Source organism: Hyla sarda, chromosome 5 (genome assembly GCF_029499605.1).
Source record: "Hyla sarda isolate aHylSar1 chromosome 5, aHylSar1.hap1, whole genome shotgun sequence".
NCBI classification, from domain to species: domain Eukaryota; kingdom Metazoa; phylum Chordata; class Amphibia; order Anura; family Hylidae; genus Hyla; species Hyla sarda.
The window spans coordinates 280,356,249-280,371,090 of NC_079193.1; the positions used below are offsets into that span (position 1 = coordinate 280,356,249).

Below are 14,842 nucleotides of genomic sequence, written 5' to 3' on the forward strand. Positions count from 1 at the left end.
ATCTCCATATTTATATAATGTAAGTATTTTGACAAGTTTAGGTAAATGCATCTTCATCTTAGCATGGAGAGGTATACTGATATATGTGGATAGACTACTGCACCCAAATAGAGGGGAATTATAGTAAACAGATAAAATACACTAAGGAACGGTAAGAAATTCATACAAAACTGTTTCTAAGAGACAATGAAACACAGTCCATCTATCCATAGGATAAAACACCAAAAAGACCACTCGCAATTTACTACTAATAGATGGCCTAACTGATCGATCTTTTTTCTCTGTCAAGATCCTAGAAGTTAGCAATGGCTAGTTATTCCGAGAGTTATGTAAACAGCGTAGCTTGCGGGCTTCACCATTCTCATAACTGGTATTCTCGTCAATGCAGTTTATGCAAATTGCGACTGATTGTGGCTTTCCTGACCACCTTTGGCAGCCCCAAAAAAGCTGGAGGTGGCTAGATAAGGACAGTTGACCAGACGGGACAACCCCCTAGTGATGTAATGATGGAAAAAATAGATTGGTCATAAAGACTCAGTCTGGTCACTATGCGGTTACTGCTTCGACATGGTAATAGCACCCATTCATTGCTCCCTTAAACAAAGTCCTAATAAAGGACAAATTTTCTCAACTTCACCAAAAAAAGTCTTGAGTTTGTATAAAAATAGGATTTTTCAAAAGGCAAGGCAGAGAAGTATCTGCCAGAAAAAGTACCTGGTAAAATTTGAATATTTCTAAAACTCTCATCAGCTCCCAAAATACATTGTCAGGATTCACTTAAAAATATCCAGTTAACAGTAAACCTCCCTTCAAGTACTATACAATTGTGAGCAGCTCCAAAGAAGGTGAACAGATATTAAACAAATAATTTATATAATTAAAGGGGGTTTCCAGCATTTTAATTCTATTTTTTTTAAATGCCTGGCCTTTTTTAAAGAAATGCAGTGCTGACCTACCTAAGTCCCTTCATTCTGATGCCCAGTCCCCACTGCTCACTACTTCCTGGTCTTCATCCTAACACAAGGAAGTGCTGCTCAGCCAATCACTGGATGAGGCGGGTCACTGTTGTGGTCAGTGATTGGCTGAGCAGGTGCTACTTTGTGTCCAGACAGAGGCCAGGAAGTAGTCAGCATCTAAGACCTCAATCCTAGATAGCTTACTTAGAATATATTTACAAAAAAGTCAGATTTAGAAAAGAACAGATTGGGAATACTTGCCATCCTGTTGACTATGAAGATTCTGGGGACTCTGAATCCTTTCTTCAAGATTAGAACTGAGGTCAGAGTTCACAGCTGACATCCTGGTAGAGTCACTCATATCAAATTCATCACTTTCTATAGAACTTTCATCCTGCAAAAAAGTTGAGTTTACATGATAAGACATTGTCATCTGATGAGAACACTAAGGTTCATAAAATGTAACTTGTAAGAAGATTTCGGGGTATTCCAAGACATACAGGAGAGTGGAAATAATAACATGGAACTGGATAGATAGATAGATAGATAGATAGAAAAGTAGAAAAGCAGCACAGCCAGGCAAGGTAGAGGTGGTGCTCCATACAAAAACAAATAGAGTTCCACAGCACACTAATATGAGGTGCAAAAAATTGGAAGTGTTTATTCCATCAAAAAGTGCAAAGCACAGCTACGTTTCAGCAGCCTCACGTCGCTACGCGGCCTGAGGCTGCTGAGACATAGCTGTACTTTGCACTTTATGATTGAATAAACACTTCCAATTTTTTGCACCTCATCTTAGTGTGCTGTGGGACTCTATTCGCTTTTTTAGATAGCAAGATAAGCAGATAGATAGTAGATGGACAGATCGTAGATAGACAGATATTAGATAGATAGATAAAGAAGCATATAATTCCGCAGCACACAATTCCAAAGAAAGGTGAAGTTTATCCCATTAAAAAAACAAGTGTCCATAAGCAACGTTTCAGCCAGCTCACCTGGCCTTTCTCAAGCTCAGTACAAATGGTGCCAAACCACATTTAAATAGGGATACCACTCAGGTATTAATAGTGCAATCCATACATCAATTTAGTGTTAACATTATATATTCAAAACATCAGATGCAAACATGGTGTCTCTCATTAATATCAAACCATACATGTGCTCATACACAATAAATACATGAATGCAGTTAATCACTGCCAGTGTGTACAGTGCTCCCACCTTAAAGGGGTACTCCGGTGGAAAACTTTATTTATTTTTTTATCAACTGGTGCCAGAAAGGTAAACAGATTTGTAAATTACTTCTATTAACCCCTTAAGGACCCGGGCTTTTTCCATTTTTTCATTTTCAATTTTTCCTCCTTAACTTTAAAAAATCATACCTCTTTAAAATTTTCTCCTAAAATTCTATATGATGGCTTATTTTTTGCGTCACTAATTCTACTTTGTAATGACATTAGTCATTTTACCCAAAAATCTACGGTGAAACGGGAAAAAAAATCAATGTGCGACAAAATTGATGACAAAACACTATTTTGTAAGTTTTGGGGGGCTTCCGTTTTTACGCATTACATTTTTCGGCAAAAATGATACCATATCTTTATTCTGTAGGTCCATACGGTTAAAATAATACCCTACTTGTATAGGTTTGATTTTGTATCACTTCAGAAAAAAATCATGAATACATGCAGGAAAATGTATGCGTTTAAAATGGTCATCTTCTGACCCCTATAACTTTTTTTATTTTTCTGTGTTCAGGGCGCTATGAGGGCTCATTTTTTGCGCCGTGATCTGAAGTTTTAAGCGGTACCATTTTTGTTCTGATCAGACTTTTTGATCACTTTTTATTCACTTTTTTGCGGTATAAAAAGTGATCAAAAATGCGCTATTTTGGACTTAGGAATTTTTTGCGCGTATGCCGCAAATTGAACGAGCGGTTTAAAAAGCAGTATATTTTTATAATTCGGACATTTCCGCACGTGGCAATAACACATATGTTTATTTTTATTTACATTGTGTTTTTTTTATTCTTGGAAATGCTGGGTGATTCAAACTTTTATTAGGGGAAGGGATAATTGAAAGGGTTAATGATTTTTTACACTTTTTTAATGCAATATTATTGCTCCTATAGGGGGGGCTATAACATTGCATTAACTGATCTTTAACACTGATTGATTCATCTCCATATGAATGGATCAATCAGTGTTTTCGGCGATTGAATGCTCAAGCTTGGATCTCAGGCTTGAAGCATTCAATCGGCGATCGGACAGCGCAGGAGAAGGTAAGAAGACCTCCTCCTGTGCTACAGCTGTTCGGGATGCCGCGATTATACTGCGGTGATCCCGAACAGCTCCCTGAGCTTACCGGCACTTTTTACTTTCACTTTTAGCCGCGTGGCTCAGCTTTGAGGCGGGTCCCGGCTTCACTATGACGCCGGGCCCGCCGCGATATGATGCTCATACGTCCTGGGTCCTTAAGAGGTTAAAAAATCGTAATCCTTCCAGTACTTATTAGCTGCTGAATACTACAGAGGACAAAGCTCTCTAGTGACATCATGAGCATAGTGCTCTCTGCTGACACTTCTGTCCATTTTAAGAACTGTCCAGAGTAGGAGAAAATCCCCATAGCAAACATATGCTGCTCTGGTTGTCAGAGATGTCAGCAGAGAGCACTGTGCTCGTGATTCAGCAGAGAGCTCTATGTTCCAGAAAGAAAACGATTTCCTCTGTAGTGTTCAGCAGCTAATAAGTACTGGAAGGATTAACATTTTTTTATAGAAGTAATTTACAAATCTGTTTAACTTTCTGGCACCAGTTGATTTAAAAAAAAAAAAAGATTTCCATCGGAGTACCCCTTTAATAGGACAATGATTAATAAATGAATCTCATCCTTGTGACAATTAAAGGGTACCTCTCATCAAATAAACTTTTGATATATTTTAGATTAATGAATGTTGAATAACTTTCCAATAGCATGTTAATGAAAAATATGCTTCTTTCTATTGTATTTTTCCCGATCAGTCCTGTCAGCAAGCATTTCTGACTCATGCTGGAGTCCTAAACACTCAGAGCTGCCAGCCTGCTTTGTTCACAGCCAAACAGGCTGTGAACAAAGCAGGTTGGCAGCTGAGTGTTCTCCTTTGTGAACAAAGCAGACTGGCAGCTCGTAGTGTTTAGGACTCCAGCATGAGTCTGAAATGCTTGCTGCCAGGACTGGTAGGGAGACCCCTAGTGGTCATTTCTTCAAAGTGGAGAATTAAATAGAAAGAAGCATATTTTTTAATAACATGCAATTGTAAAGTTATTCTGCATACATTAATCTACAATATATCAAAAGATTTTTTGATGAGAGGTACCCTTTAAGATCAAAAACATACAGTGCTTCTTGGCTTACACACTCACCGGGACATGAGCATTCTATTTGTAAACAAAAAGAGAGCGCTTGCGCGTCGCACATAGCGCGCTATAGTGAAACTACTGCGCTTGCATGTCGCCTAACGATTCTTAGTGCAAAATGCGCTGCCGGAGTGTTATTTCCGGCAAGGGACATGAGTGAGCACCGAGCGTGACTGCAACATGGCAATCCGGCTCTCCATCTTTGCGCTTGTGCATAAGAAATCAGAGACAAGTTCACCCTTCTTAGATAAGGGCAGTATGGCATATACTCTGGGAATATAAAATAATTGAAATGAATAAATAAATATAAGTGGGCAAAAAAATAATGGTGAATAATAAAATAAAAAATAATGAAACAAATAATGAAAGCAATCACACTGGTAAGAGCAATATTTACAGCAGTATTCACTCTATACCTGCACCCAAAATTCATTAATAATACGTTGAAGTGGTGAGTCTACAAGACCGGAGCCCAACAAAGATGCATCAGGACCCAATCCTCCTAGTTGCATATCCATCTATAGTCCCATCAAATAGATGTGTTCCACAGGTGGAACGCAGACAGAATACCCTCAACTACGACCCTCACGGTCTAGTATAGCAAGTATAGGTATGGGCATACAGGCAACTCTTGTTAGCAGACCAGTGGTATAAAAGTAGATAATAAAATAAAGAGTAAAAATGTATAAATAATATAAAAACTAACAAAAAAATGAAATACAAATAAAACAAAGGTAAACAAAAAATGAACAACATTTCAAAATTAAGTAAAATATAAACTCAAATCTGAAAAAATAAATGTTGCCATTAGTAACTGAAATCAAGTCACGCTCAGCACACCACCCCATGTCCCGTAAAACAGACTCAAAAAAGAATAAAGTTCAATTTATTATGAATAAAACAAGCAAATTCATAGTCTGGTGAGTGTAGTATCATTCCAAGAGGCCACTGTAAGAACCAAAAAGAGAGAAAAAACACAATTAAAATCATATACTATGATCAGATGAATAGCATTTTTACTGAATACACTGATTTTTAAACCCAACGTTTAATCCATTTGGTTTCAAAGAGTTGAGAGTAAAAATCCAACTCAGCCCCAGTCTTTTAAGCAAACCCTGTCGGGTTTGCTTAAAAGACGGGGGCTGAGTTGGATTTTTACTCTCTCCTCTTTGAAACCAAATGGATTAAACGCTGAGTTTAAAATATCATCCAGAGTTATGGGGAGATAAGGATCCTTTGGTTCAGCCCAGATGTGTGATTTATCTACGTCAGTGTATTCAGTACAAATGCTATTCATCTGATTATGGTATATGATTTTAAAGGGGTTCTCCGGTGCTTACACATCTTATCCCCTATCCAAAGGTCCGGTTCTCCGGGTCTGATTACGGGCGACTACAGGGCCGGCGGCGTGTGACGTCACGCTCCGCCCCTCAATGCAAGCCTAGTCAGGGGCGGAGCGTGACGTCACACGGGGCGGAGGTGTGATGTCACACGCCGCCGGCCCTGTAGTCGCCCGTAATCAGACCCGGAGCAAACACGTTCCGAGGACTGATTACAAACGGGGTGCCGCGTGCATGATCGCGGGCGTCCCCAGCTGCGGGACTCCCGCGATCAGGCATCTTATCCCCTATCCTTTGGATAGGGGATAAGATGTTTAAGCACCGGAGAACCCCTTTAATTGTGTTTTTTCTCTCATGTTTCTTACAGAGGCCTCTTGGAATGATACTACACTCACCGGACTATGAATTTGCTTGTTTTATTCATAATAAATAGAATTTTATTCTTTTTTCTTTTTTGAGTCAGTTTTATGGGACATAGGGTGGTGTACTGAGCGTGACTTTATTTCAGTTACTAATGGCAACATAAATTTTTTCAGTTTTAAGTTTATATTTGACGTACTTAATTTTGAAATGTTGTTTATTTTCTTTTTACCTTTGTTTTATTTGTATTTAATTTTTTTATTTTTTTTTATATTATTTATTATTTCGTATTCTTTATTTCTTTTTTATCTACATTTATACCACTGGTCGGCTAACATCAATTTGATGGGACTATAGATGAATATGAGACTAGGGGGATCGGGTCCTGATGCATCTGTGTTGGGCTCCGGTCTTGTAGACTTTAACGTATTATTAATGAATTTTGGGTGCAGGTATAGTGTGAATACTGCTGTAAATATTGCCCTTACCAGTGTGATTACTTTCATTATTTTTTTCATTACTTTTAGTTTTTTTATTCTATTATTTTTATGTTCACTTATATTTATTTATTCATAACTTACCATTTTATTGTTCTGCCCACTTATATTTATTTATTTCAATTATTTTATGTTCCCAGAGTATATGCGATACTGCCCTTATCTAAGATGGTTAAACTGGTCTCTTATTTCTTATGCGCAAGCGCAAAGATAAAGAGCCGGGTTGCCATGGTTGCAGTCACGCTCGGCACTCACTCGTGTCCCTTGCCGGAAATAACACTCTGGCAGCGCATGCGCATTAAGAATCTTTATGCGGCACTCAAGCGCAGTAGTTTCACTATAGTGCACTATGTGCGACGCGCAAGCGCTCTCTTTTTGTTTACAAACGGAACGCACATGGATGTCCCGGTGAGTGTGTGAGCCAAGAAGCACTGTATGTTTTTTATTTTAATTGTCACAAGGATGTGATTAATTTATTAATCATTGTCCTATTAAGGTGGGGGAATAATGGGAGCACTGTACACACTGGCAGTGATTAACTGCATTTATGTATTGATTGTGTATGAGCACATGTATGGTTTCATATTAATGTAAGACACCATATTTGCATCTGATGTTTTCAATGTATAATGTTTACACTAAATTGATGTATGGATTGCACTATTGATACTTGAGTGGTATCCCTATTTAAATGTGGTTTGGCAACATTGGCTGATACATTGCTTATGGACACTTGTTTTTTGATGGAATAAACTTCACCTTTCTTTGGAATTGTATGCTGCGGAATTATATGCTTCTTTATGTACTACATGGATCCCTGACCCAGGTCCGACTTCTGCATGCACCATCTATATACCCTCCTTTTAGGGGATGAGCTGTTTTCCTATAGATAGATAGATAGATAGATAGAAAGAAAGATAGAGAGTAGATGGACAGATAGTAGATGGGTGGATAGTAGATGGATGGGTAGATAGATAGATAGATAGGTAGATAGATATGAGATAGATAGATAGATAAAAAAGGATAAGTTGGCCAGCACATACTGATAAGAAACTATTGCATGGACCTGGCATACAGGTGCACGCTGCTAGGCTAAATATATTCAAGCAGGAGAATACAGCAGAACACTGCTAGCACAAAGATACCGATAAAACATGAAATGCTATATTGCTACAATGAAAAATTGAGGTGCTTTGCTCACCATTTGGCCAAATAGTTTGGACCATCCCACCACGATAAGGTGATCTCACTGGGACGGACCCTACACTGTGAATGTGCCTCTGTGCAGTCAGTTACCAGGCTGTGGCTACCTCCATGTTGGTTCCTGTACCCCATCCATCTTATAAGGTGCTGGATGTTTCAGACCTTACAAGCCTGGTAACTGACAGCACAGAGGCACATTCATACTGTAGGGTCTGTCCCAATGAGGTCACCTTATCGTGGTGGGATGGTCCAAACTATTTGGCCAAATGGTGAGCAATTTTTCATTGTAGCAATATAGAATTTCATGTTTAATCTGTATGTTTGTGCTAGCAGTGTGCTGCTGTATTCTCCTGCTTGTAGATAGATAGATAATAGAGAGATATGAGATAGATAGTAGATGGATAGATATTAAAGAGTATCAACGGTCAGAGTCATTCGGATGTAAATGAGTGAGTTACCTCATCTTGTTGGGAATTTAAGAGCTGCAGTTTCATGTGCTTCATATAAGCCATTGTTATTGGCATGTTATAGTCGATCATGCTGGTTACCAGAGTGGGTGGTTTACCATTATCTGCAGGAATACAAATAGATAATTCACACACTCAATGATTTTCACAAGTATATATATAGCACTACATTATATTATTTATAGAATATTAATTGCAATAGCATTTTTTTTTTAGTTATGACTAAAAGGTATATACAGAGTTTTCTCACACAATAACATCAATAGTAGCTGTCAAGAAAAAGCTGAAATAATATTACTTAAATGGGACTTGATAATGACTTTTTTACGCCATGTGCTTCTTTTTCAGAGTTTACTATGTAGCAACTGCATGGAAAGTTTTATAAATGTTACATTTATATGTGACCATTGTTTAACTCAATGTATTTCTATGGATTGCAAACGTTGGACCATAGTAGCTATTGCAGAGTCTGCAAGAAACCTGCTTGTAGCCTCAGCCTAGAAAAGTCAAACCCCATTATGGAGGCTTCTGTTCTTAATGGTCTATTTATTCTCCCTTGAAAGAATCAGTACTGTCAAGTAAATTTTATATAAATCATTTGTAATATATTGCAGCAGTTGTGCTAAAGATCTGTACAACCTCTCCTCCCCCCACATCAGCTACAATACAATATATATATATTTTCTGTTTCTCTACAATGAGGTAAATCAGTAATACAGTACCATAGAAAGAATTTGTACATATTATACATTAGGTCAATGTCATGTAAGGGCCTTCTTCTTACCTTTGTGTTCGCCTCCATCTGGATTTAAGTGCATTCTTTTCTGACACTCTGAGCAGCTCATTAGAAATCTTGTCACTGCTTCTCTGGGAAGAAAGGCATATGTCTCTGAAATCTAAAACAAATAAAACATCAACCACGTAAGATCAAGCACTTTATTATGTGAAGAAAAAACAAAAAACTAAATTTGCTTCAATAGAAAACAAGCAACAAGATTGATCATGTATTCTTTATAAGACAAACTTTTTCCCCCCAGGGAAATACAAGTGTAAAATCCTAATGCTAGCCAAGAAATGCATATACACAACATGAAAGTATAAAACATAGCTTTTATTATTTTATTTACGGTTGCCACGCCCCCTACCATAGGCTTGCATTGGTGGGGCGTGGCCATGATGTCACGGGGGGCGTAGCTGACCCCCGCAGAGCGAAAACAGCGTTCGGATCATTTAGTTCCGAACGCTGCCCAGTGGAGTACCCCTTTAAAATAGGTGTCTAAGCAAGGTCCATGTGTAGATTAAAATGATCTAAGATCCATAACCATGAATTGTAAACTATTAATATATACAGAAATGTTTATTACAGTGCATAGTGAAAGTCCCCTTGAACTTTTCGACTTTTTGCCACATTTCAGGCTTCAAACATAAAGATATAAAACTGTAATTTTCAAGGGGGACACAATCATGAAGTGGAACGAAATTTATTGGATATTTCAAACTTTTTAAACAAATAAAGAACTGAAAAATTGGGCGTGCAAAATTATTCAGCCCCCTTAAGTTAATATCTTGTAGCACCACCTTTTGCTGCGATTACAGCTGTAAGTCACTTGGGGTATGTCTCTATCAGTTTTGCACATCGAGAGACTGAAATTCTGGCCCATTCCTCCTTGCAAAACAGCTCGAGCTAAGTGAGGTTGGATGGAGAGCGTTTGTGAACAGCAGTTTTCAGTTCTTTCCACAGATTCTCGACTGGATTCAGGTCTGGACTTTGACTTGGCCATTCTAACATCTGGATATGTGTATTTGTGAACCATTCCATTGTAGATTTTGCTTTATGTTTTGGATCATTGTCTTGTTGGAAGACAAATCTCCGTCCCAGTCTCAGGTCTTTTGCAGACTCCAACAGGTTTTCTTCCAGAATGGTTCTGTATTTGGCTCCATCCATCTTCCCATCAATTTTAACCATCTTCCTTGTCCCTGCTGAAGAAAAGCAGGCCCAAACCATGATGCTGCCACCTCCATGTTTGACAGTGGGAATGGTGTGTTCAGGGTGATGAGCTGTGTTGCTTTTACGCCAAACATAACATTTTGCATTGTTGCCAAAAAGTTTGATGTGTCTCCCATTTGGCTTGTGGCAAACTTTGAACAACACTTTTTATGGATATCTTTAAGAAATGGCTTTCTTCTTGCCACTCTTCCATAAAGGCCAGATTTGTGCAGTATACGACTGATTGTTGTCCTATGGACAGAGTCTCCCACCTCAGCTGTAGATCTCTGCTGTTCATCCAGAGTGATCATGGGCCTCTTGGCTGCATCTCTGCTCAGTCTTCTCCTTGTATGAGCTAAAAAGTTTAGAGGGACGGCCAGGTCTTCGTAGATTTGCAGTGGTCTGATACTCCTTCCATTTCAATATTATCGCTTGCACAGTGCTCCTTGAGATGTTTAAAGCTTGGGAAATCTTTTTGTATCCAAATCCGGCTTTAAACTTCTCCACAACAGTATCTCGGACCTGCCTGGTGTGTTCCTTGTTTTTCATGATGCTCTCTGCGCTTTAAACGGACCTCTGAGACTATCACAGTGCAGGTGCATTTATACAGAGACTTTATTACACACAGGTGGATTTATCATCATTAGTCATATAGGTCAACATTGGATCATTCAGAGATCCTCACTGAACTTCTGGAAAGAGTTTGCTGCACTGAAAGTAAAGGGGCTGAATAATTTTGCACGCCCAATTTTTCAGATTTTATTTTGTTAACAAAGTTTTAAATATCCAATAAATTTCATTCCACGTCATGATTGTGTCCCACTTGTTGTTGATTCTTCACAAAAAATTACAGTTTTATATCTTTATGTTTGAAGCCTGAAATGTGGCAAAAAGTCAAAAAAATCAAGGGGGCCGAATAATTTCACTATGCACTGTAGCATTATCTCCTGTATAAGGGTGGTAGTGGGACATAAACTTATAATCTGCATCACATATAGGGCTATCTATGCCATCAAATTGATGGCATTGATGGCATAGTTAGCTTTCAGTCAAGAGGGTACACTAGTACTTGGTTTCCAGATTATTTAGTATATCACGGGTGCTATATGATACCATACAATGTTTGTATACACCAATCTGATGTTATATATTATTCATATTTACACTCAATTGCAGTTATAGACAGATCTTTGAAAATGCCCACTAGATATAGGAATCAATGTATAAGGTAGAAAACCTGATATAAAGGTGTACCCGAAAATATCTGTGTGAACAAAGCTGCTACCGAGCACTAGTTATAGAAAGCATATTGCAATAAAGGAAAGCCACATATACCCCATCTGGAGATGGATGACTAGAGCAACCTATCCCCTGTGTATACTTTATCACAGTCTCTGCTGGTTATATAAAGCATATATCGAAGTTACAAGGTCAAATACGCCCCATACAGAGGTGGATGTTTAGACCAGTCTATCCCATATAAGACTTTATCCCTGTATGGTACAGAATTCCTAAGATGACTGTCAACGTCTGTCCAGGCATGCTGGGAGTTGAAGTTTTGCAACATCTGGATGGCTACAGTTTGAGACCATTTGTGTGGACATAGTTCACCGACTTGCGCAGAGATTGGAACTTCACATCTCTTGTATGGGTTGGAACTCTCATTAGGATCCATAATGCATTGTTTATCATCAGTGCTTGACCTCAGTAAAGCTCTTATGAAAGAATGGATGTTGCAAAATATATAAGTAAGGCTTTCTTAAAACAGTTGGGGGCTATTGTAGCAGCAAAGGACAACCATTACCAGGATCCCTACTTCAGATCATCTTGGCAAAACATTAACTTTTCTAATATACTTAAGATAATAAGAAAAGAAAATGTTATCTCTTTTTATATAGATGTCATGGCTTGAAAAAACACCACTAGGGGTCCCATACCATCCAGAACATAATCCTGTCAGGCTGCAGCATCATCTTTGTCCAAGCTGAAGAACAGGCATGGACAGAGGCCACTAAGTGAGATTGGGACTAGCATTCCTCTGCGCTCTCTCCTGTCCTATCAAACTGCAGCATGAAAAATGAGAGGAGCCAGCGCAGCACAGCACACTTAGGAAAGAAGTCATGCAGAGTAAGGGCACGCCCCCTCCAGAGCACAGAATGACAAACTAAGTGAGCAACAGAAAGAAGGTATTTGTGAGAGAAACACAGGTACTAGACACATAGAAAACGATATGTACATGATCAGGATTAGGTATAAAAAATTTTTGTAGGATTCGACAGGTACATTTTAAACTATAAAGGCAGATACACTCTAAAAACTGTAACACTTCAAATAACCCATTTAGTAAATTTAAAAGCTGAATACACAGAAACGTAAATGACCTGCTTCGTAAATTTGTGTTATTGTGATGTTCAGCCTTCTACACTGATTTTTTCCTTTTACATATTTGTAGACCTTGAATTTAATTATAAAATTCTGACTACATGCAGTCACCACTAGATATAACATTTTCAATAATAAAAAAAAAACAACAACTATATTTAATGCAATAGATGTATAAGTGGAGGTCATTGAGTGGTTTTGTGCCAATGTCATTTCCTTTCATGCTTATATAATGTGTTGTACCAGTGTTGTTAGCCATGATTAAGACCAGATGTCGCGGTTAAAACGCATTGGTTCCTGTTCACACTATGTAGTGCCATTTTGCTGTTTGTATCTTCATGTCCCTCCATATACCTCTATGAGAGCCGAAGATAGCCGAATGGATACATTTTTCACTATGACTTATCTCCTTTAAAGTTTGAAGACCACTATTCTTGATACACTACATGTTCCCTCCTTTTGAAACTAAGGACAGCATTCACACAGCATAACATTGCCTTGTAGGCTACAGAAAGTGGGTCAAACAGACCAATGATGACCTCTTACAGATACAGAAATGACTGCTAAACTCAGGGGGGGTCACATGACCCAAATACTTTAAAAAGAAGCACCGATTTTAAGGTAATTGCACCTCGCTGGACTACATTGTTTTGTTCTTGCAGTTACAAGGCTTAAAGCTTGAGCCCAAGGTCCTTGCTGGAGATAAATCCGGATACTCTTGGGTTAAAGTGTTGTGTTTTCCCCGTGAATAAGCTGTCTCCAAACTTTGCCCCTCCGGTCATCTGGAGGGCCTAAAACTATGGCAGTTATTCAGAATGAATTTATCTAGGGAGGGAAAAAAGCACGATTAAAAAAAGAGTTAATGAGCCATCCGAAGGAGAAAGGGGGGGGGGGGGATAGATTGTCAGAGATAAAGGGATATTATATTGCTTCCCACTTAGTGAGAATACTGGATTGGTGTACGGAAGGCAACCAGAAAACATGGGTAGCAGTGGAACAAGCAAAAACACTAATTCCACTCAAATGCCTGCCATGGTGTCAGGATAGCGATATTAGAGAATTAAGAAAACATCCTACAATTGGCCCGACTCTGGTAGCTTGTGAAAACCCAGGGGTGCATAAGGATCTGCTCCCAGGGAATTCTCTAATGTCTCCAGTAATTGGAAACCCAGCGTTTCCTCCAAGTTTTGATGAACCAGTTTTCCGGCAATGGATCGATGCGGATAAATTCCGGGTATGCCATTTTTGCCATTATTCGACAAGTAGATAGGTGAACATAGAGGAAGTAATGGATCCGATACTTCTGGGAAATTGGAGATCCATGCAGTTAAGTCCTTACCTTCACAGGCTACCAAACTCACATGCCCTGGCAGTGATATATAAACAGTGGTTGATGTCCAGTGGAGATACCTCTCCCATTTACACAATAAAAAATGGGAAAGATTTGGAGTTGAGCTTGTCGAACAAATAGTGGTCCAGAATTTTTAAACTGGCCCACTGTTCGTCCATAAGCGAGTGTTTTCAAGAGGCAAAGTACAAATGCTTGTCAAGGTGGTATCTTGTTCCAAGCATATTACATATAAGGCATGTCCAGTATGATGAGAACTGCTGGCAATGTGGGTTGGCAGAGGGATATTTTACATATTTTTCGGCCATGCACTATGCTATCTGATTTTTGGCACAAAGTTAGGGAAGTGATTATGAAAACAACTGGGAGAGAGATATCAGCATCCCCAGCTTTTTTTTGTTACAACACAATGAGATTCCAATTGATAAGTATAAGCAATCGCTACTGAATTTTATGGTGCAGACAGCTAGGAATTGCATCCCCGCACTTTGGTGGCAGAAAGAAGTACCAACAATGACTTTATTATTTAGTAAGATTAATGATTTAAGGTATATGGAAAAGATCGGCACTAGGGATGAGCGAATTTAATCTGATGAATCTGAATTCGTTATGAATTTCAGGAAAAATTTGATTCGCAATGAATCGCTTCATTAAACTCCATTTAGTGCGGTCCAGGCTCCAGGGCATCTAAAATGGTGCATCCACATGTGAGGACATGGGGCAAGGAATCCTGGGAAGGCGAGAACAAGGGTAGGCGGGATGACCCTGAATCACATGCAGGATACAGACTATCAGCAGCCAGCCACCACTGTGATGTCACAGCCCTATATATTCGGCAGCCATCTTGTGGCCAGTCAGAGAGGGACAGACAGTGCTGTGTGTTGAACAGAAAAGCATTTTTACAGTA

General features: G+C 38.9%; 1 protein-coding gene and 1 long non-coding RNA gene across 7 annotated transcripts in view; one reads left to right on the forward strand and one right to left on the reverse strand.

The window, feature by feature from the left end:
• Window positions 1–14,842, reverse strand: part of NOL4 (nucleolar protein 4) — a 336,038-nt gene that overhangs the window by 136,161 nt on the left and 185,035 nt on the right. For all 5 annotated transcript variants that reach the window (XM_056521813.1, XM_056521812.1, XM_056521816.1 and 2 more), the window contains exons 3-5: window positions 9,003–9,114; window positions 8,210–8,322; window positions 1,218–1,350 (exon numbers count right to left, since the gene is read on the reverse strand). In XM_056521813.1, the coding sequence (XP_056377788.1) occupies window positions 1,218–1,350; window positions 8,210–8,322; window positions 9,003–9,114 (358 nt within the window). The remainder of the gene's footprint in view (window positions 1–1,217; window positions 1,351–8,209; window positions 8,323–9,002; window positions 9,115–14,842) is intronic.
• The window catches only part of LOC130274042 (uncharacterized), a 138,344-nt gene that overhangs the window by 70,142 nt on the left and 53,360 nt on the right, over window positions 1–14,842 (forward strand). The gene's annotated exons all lie outside the window — the stretch shown is intronic.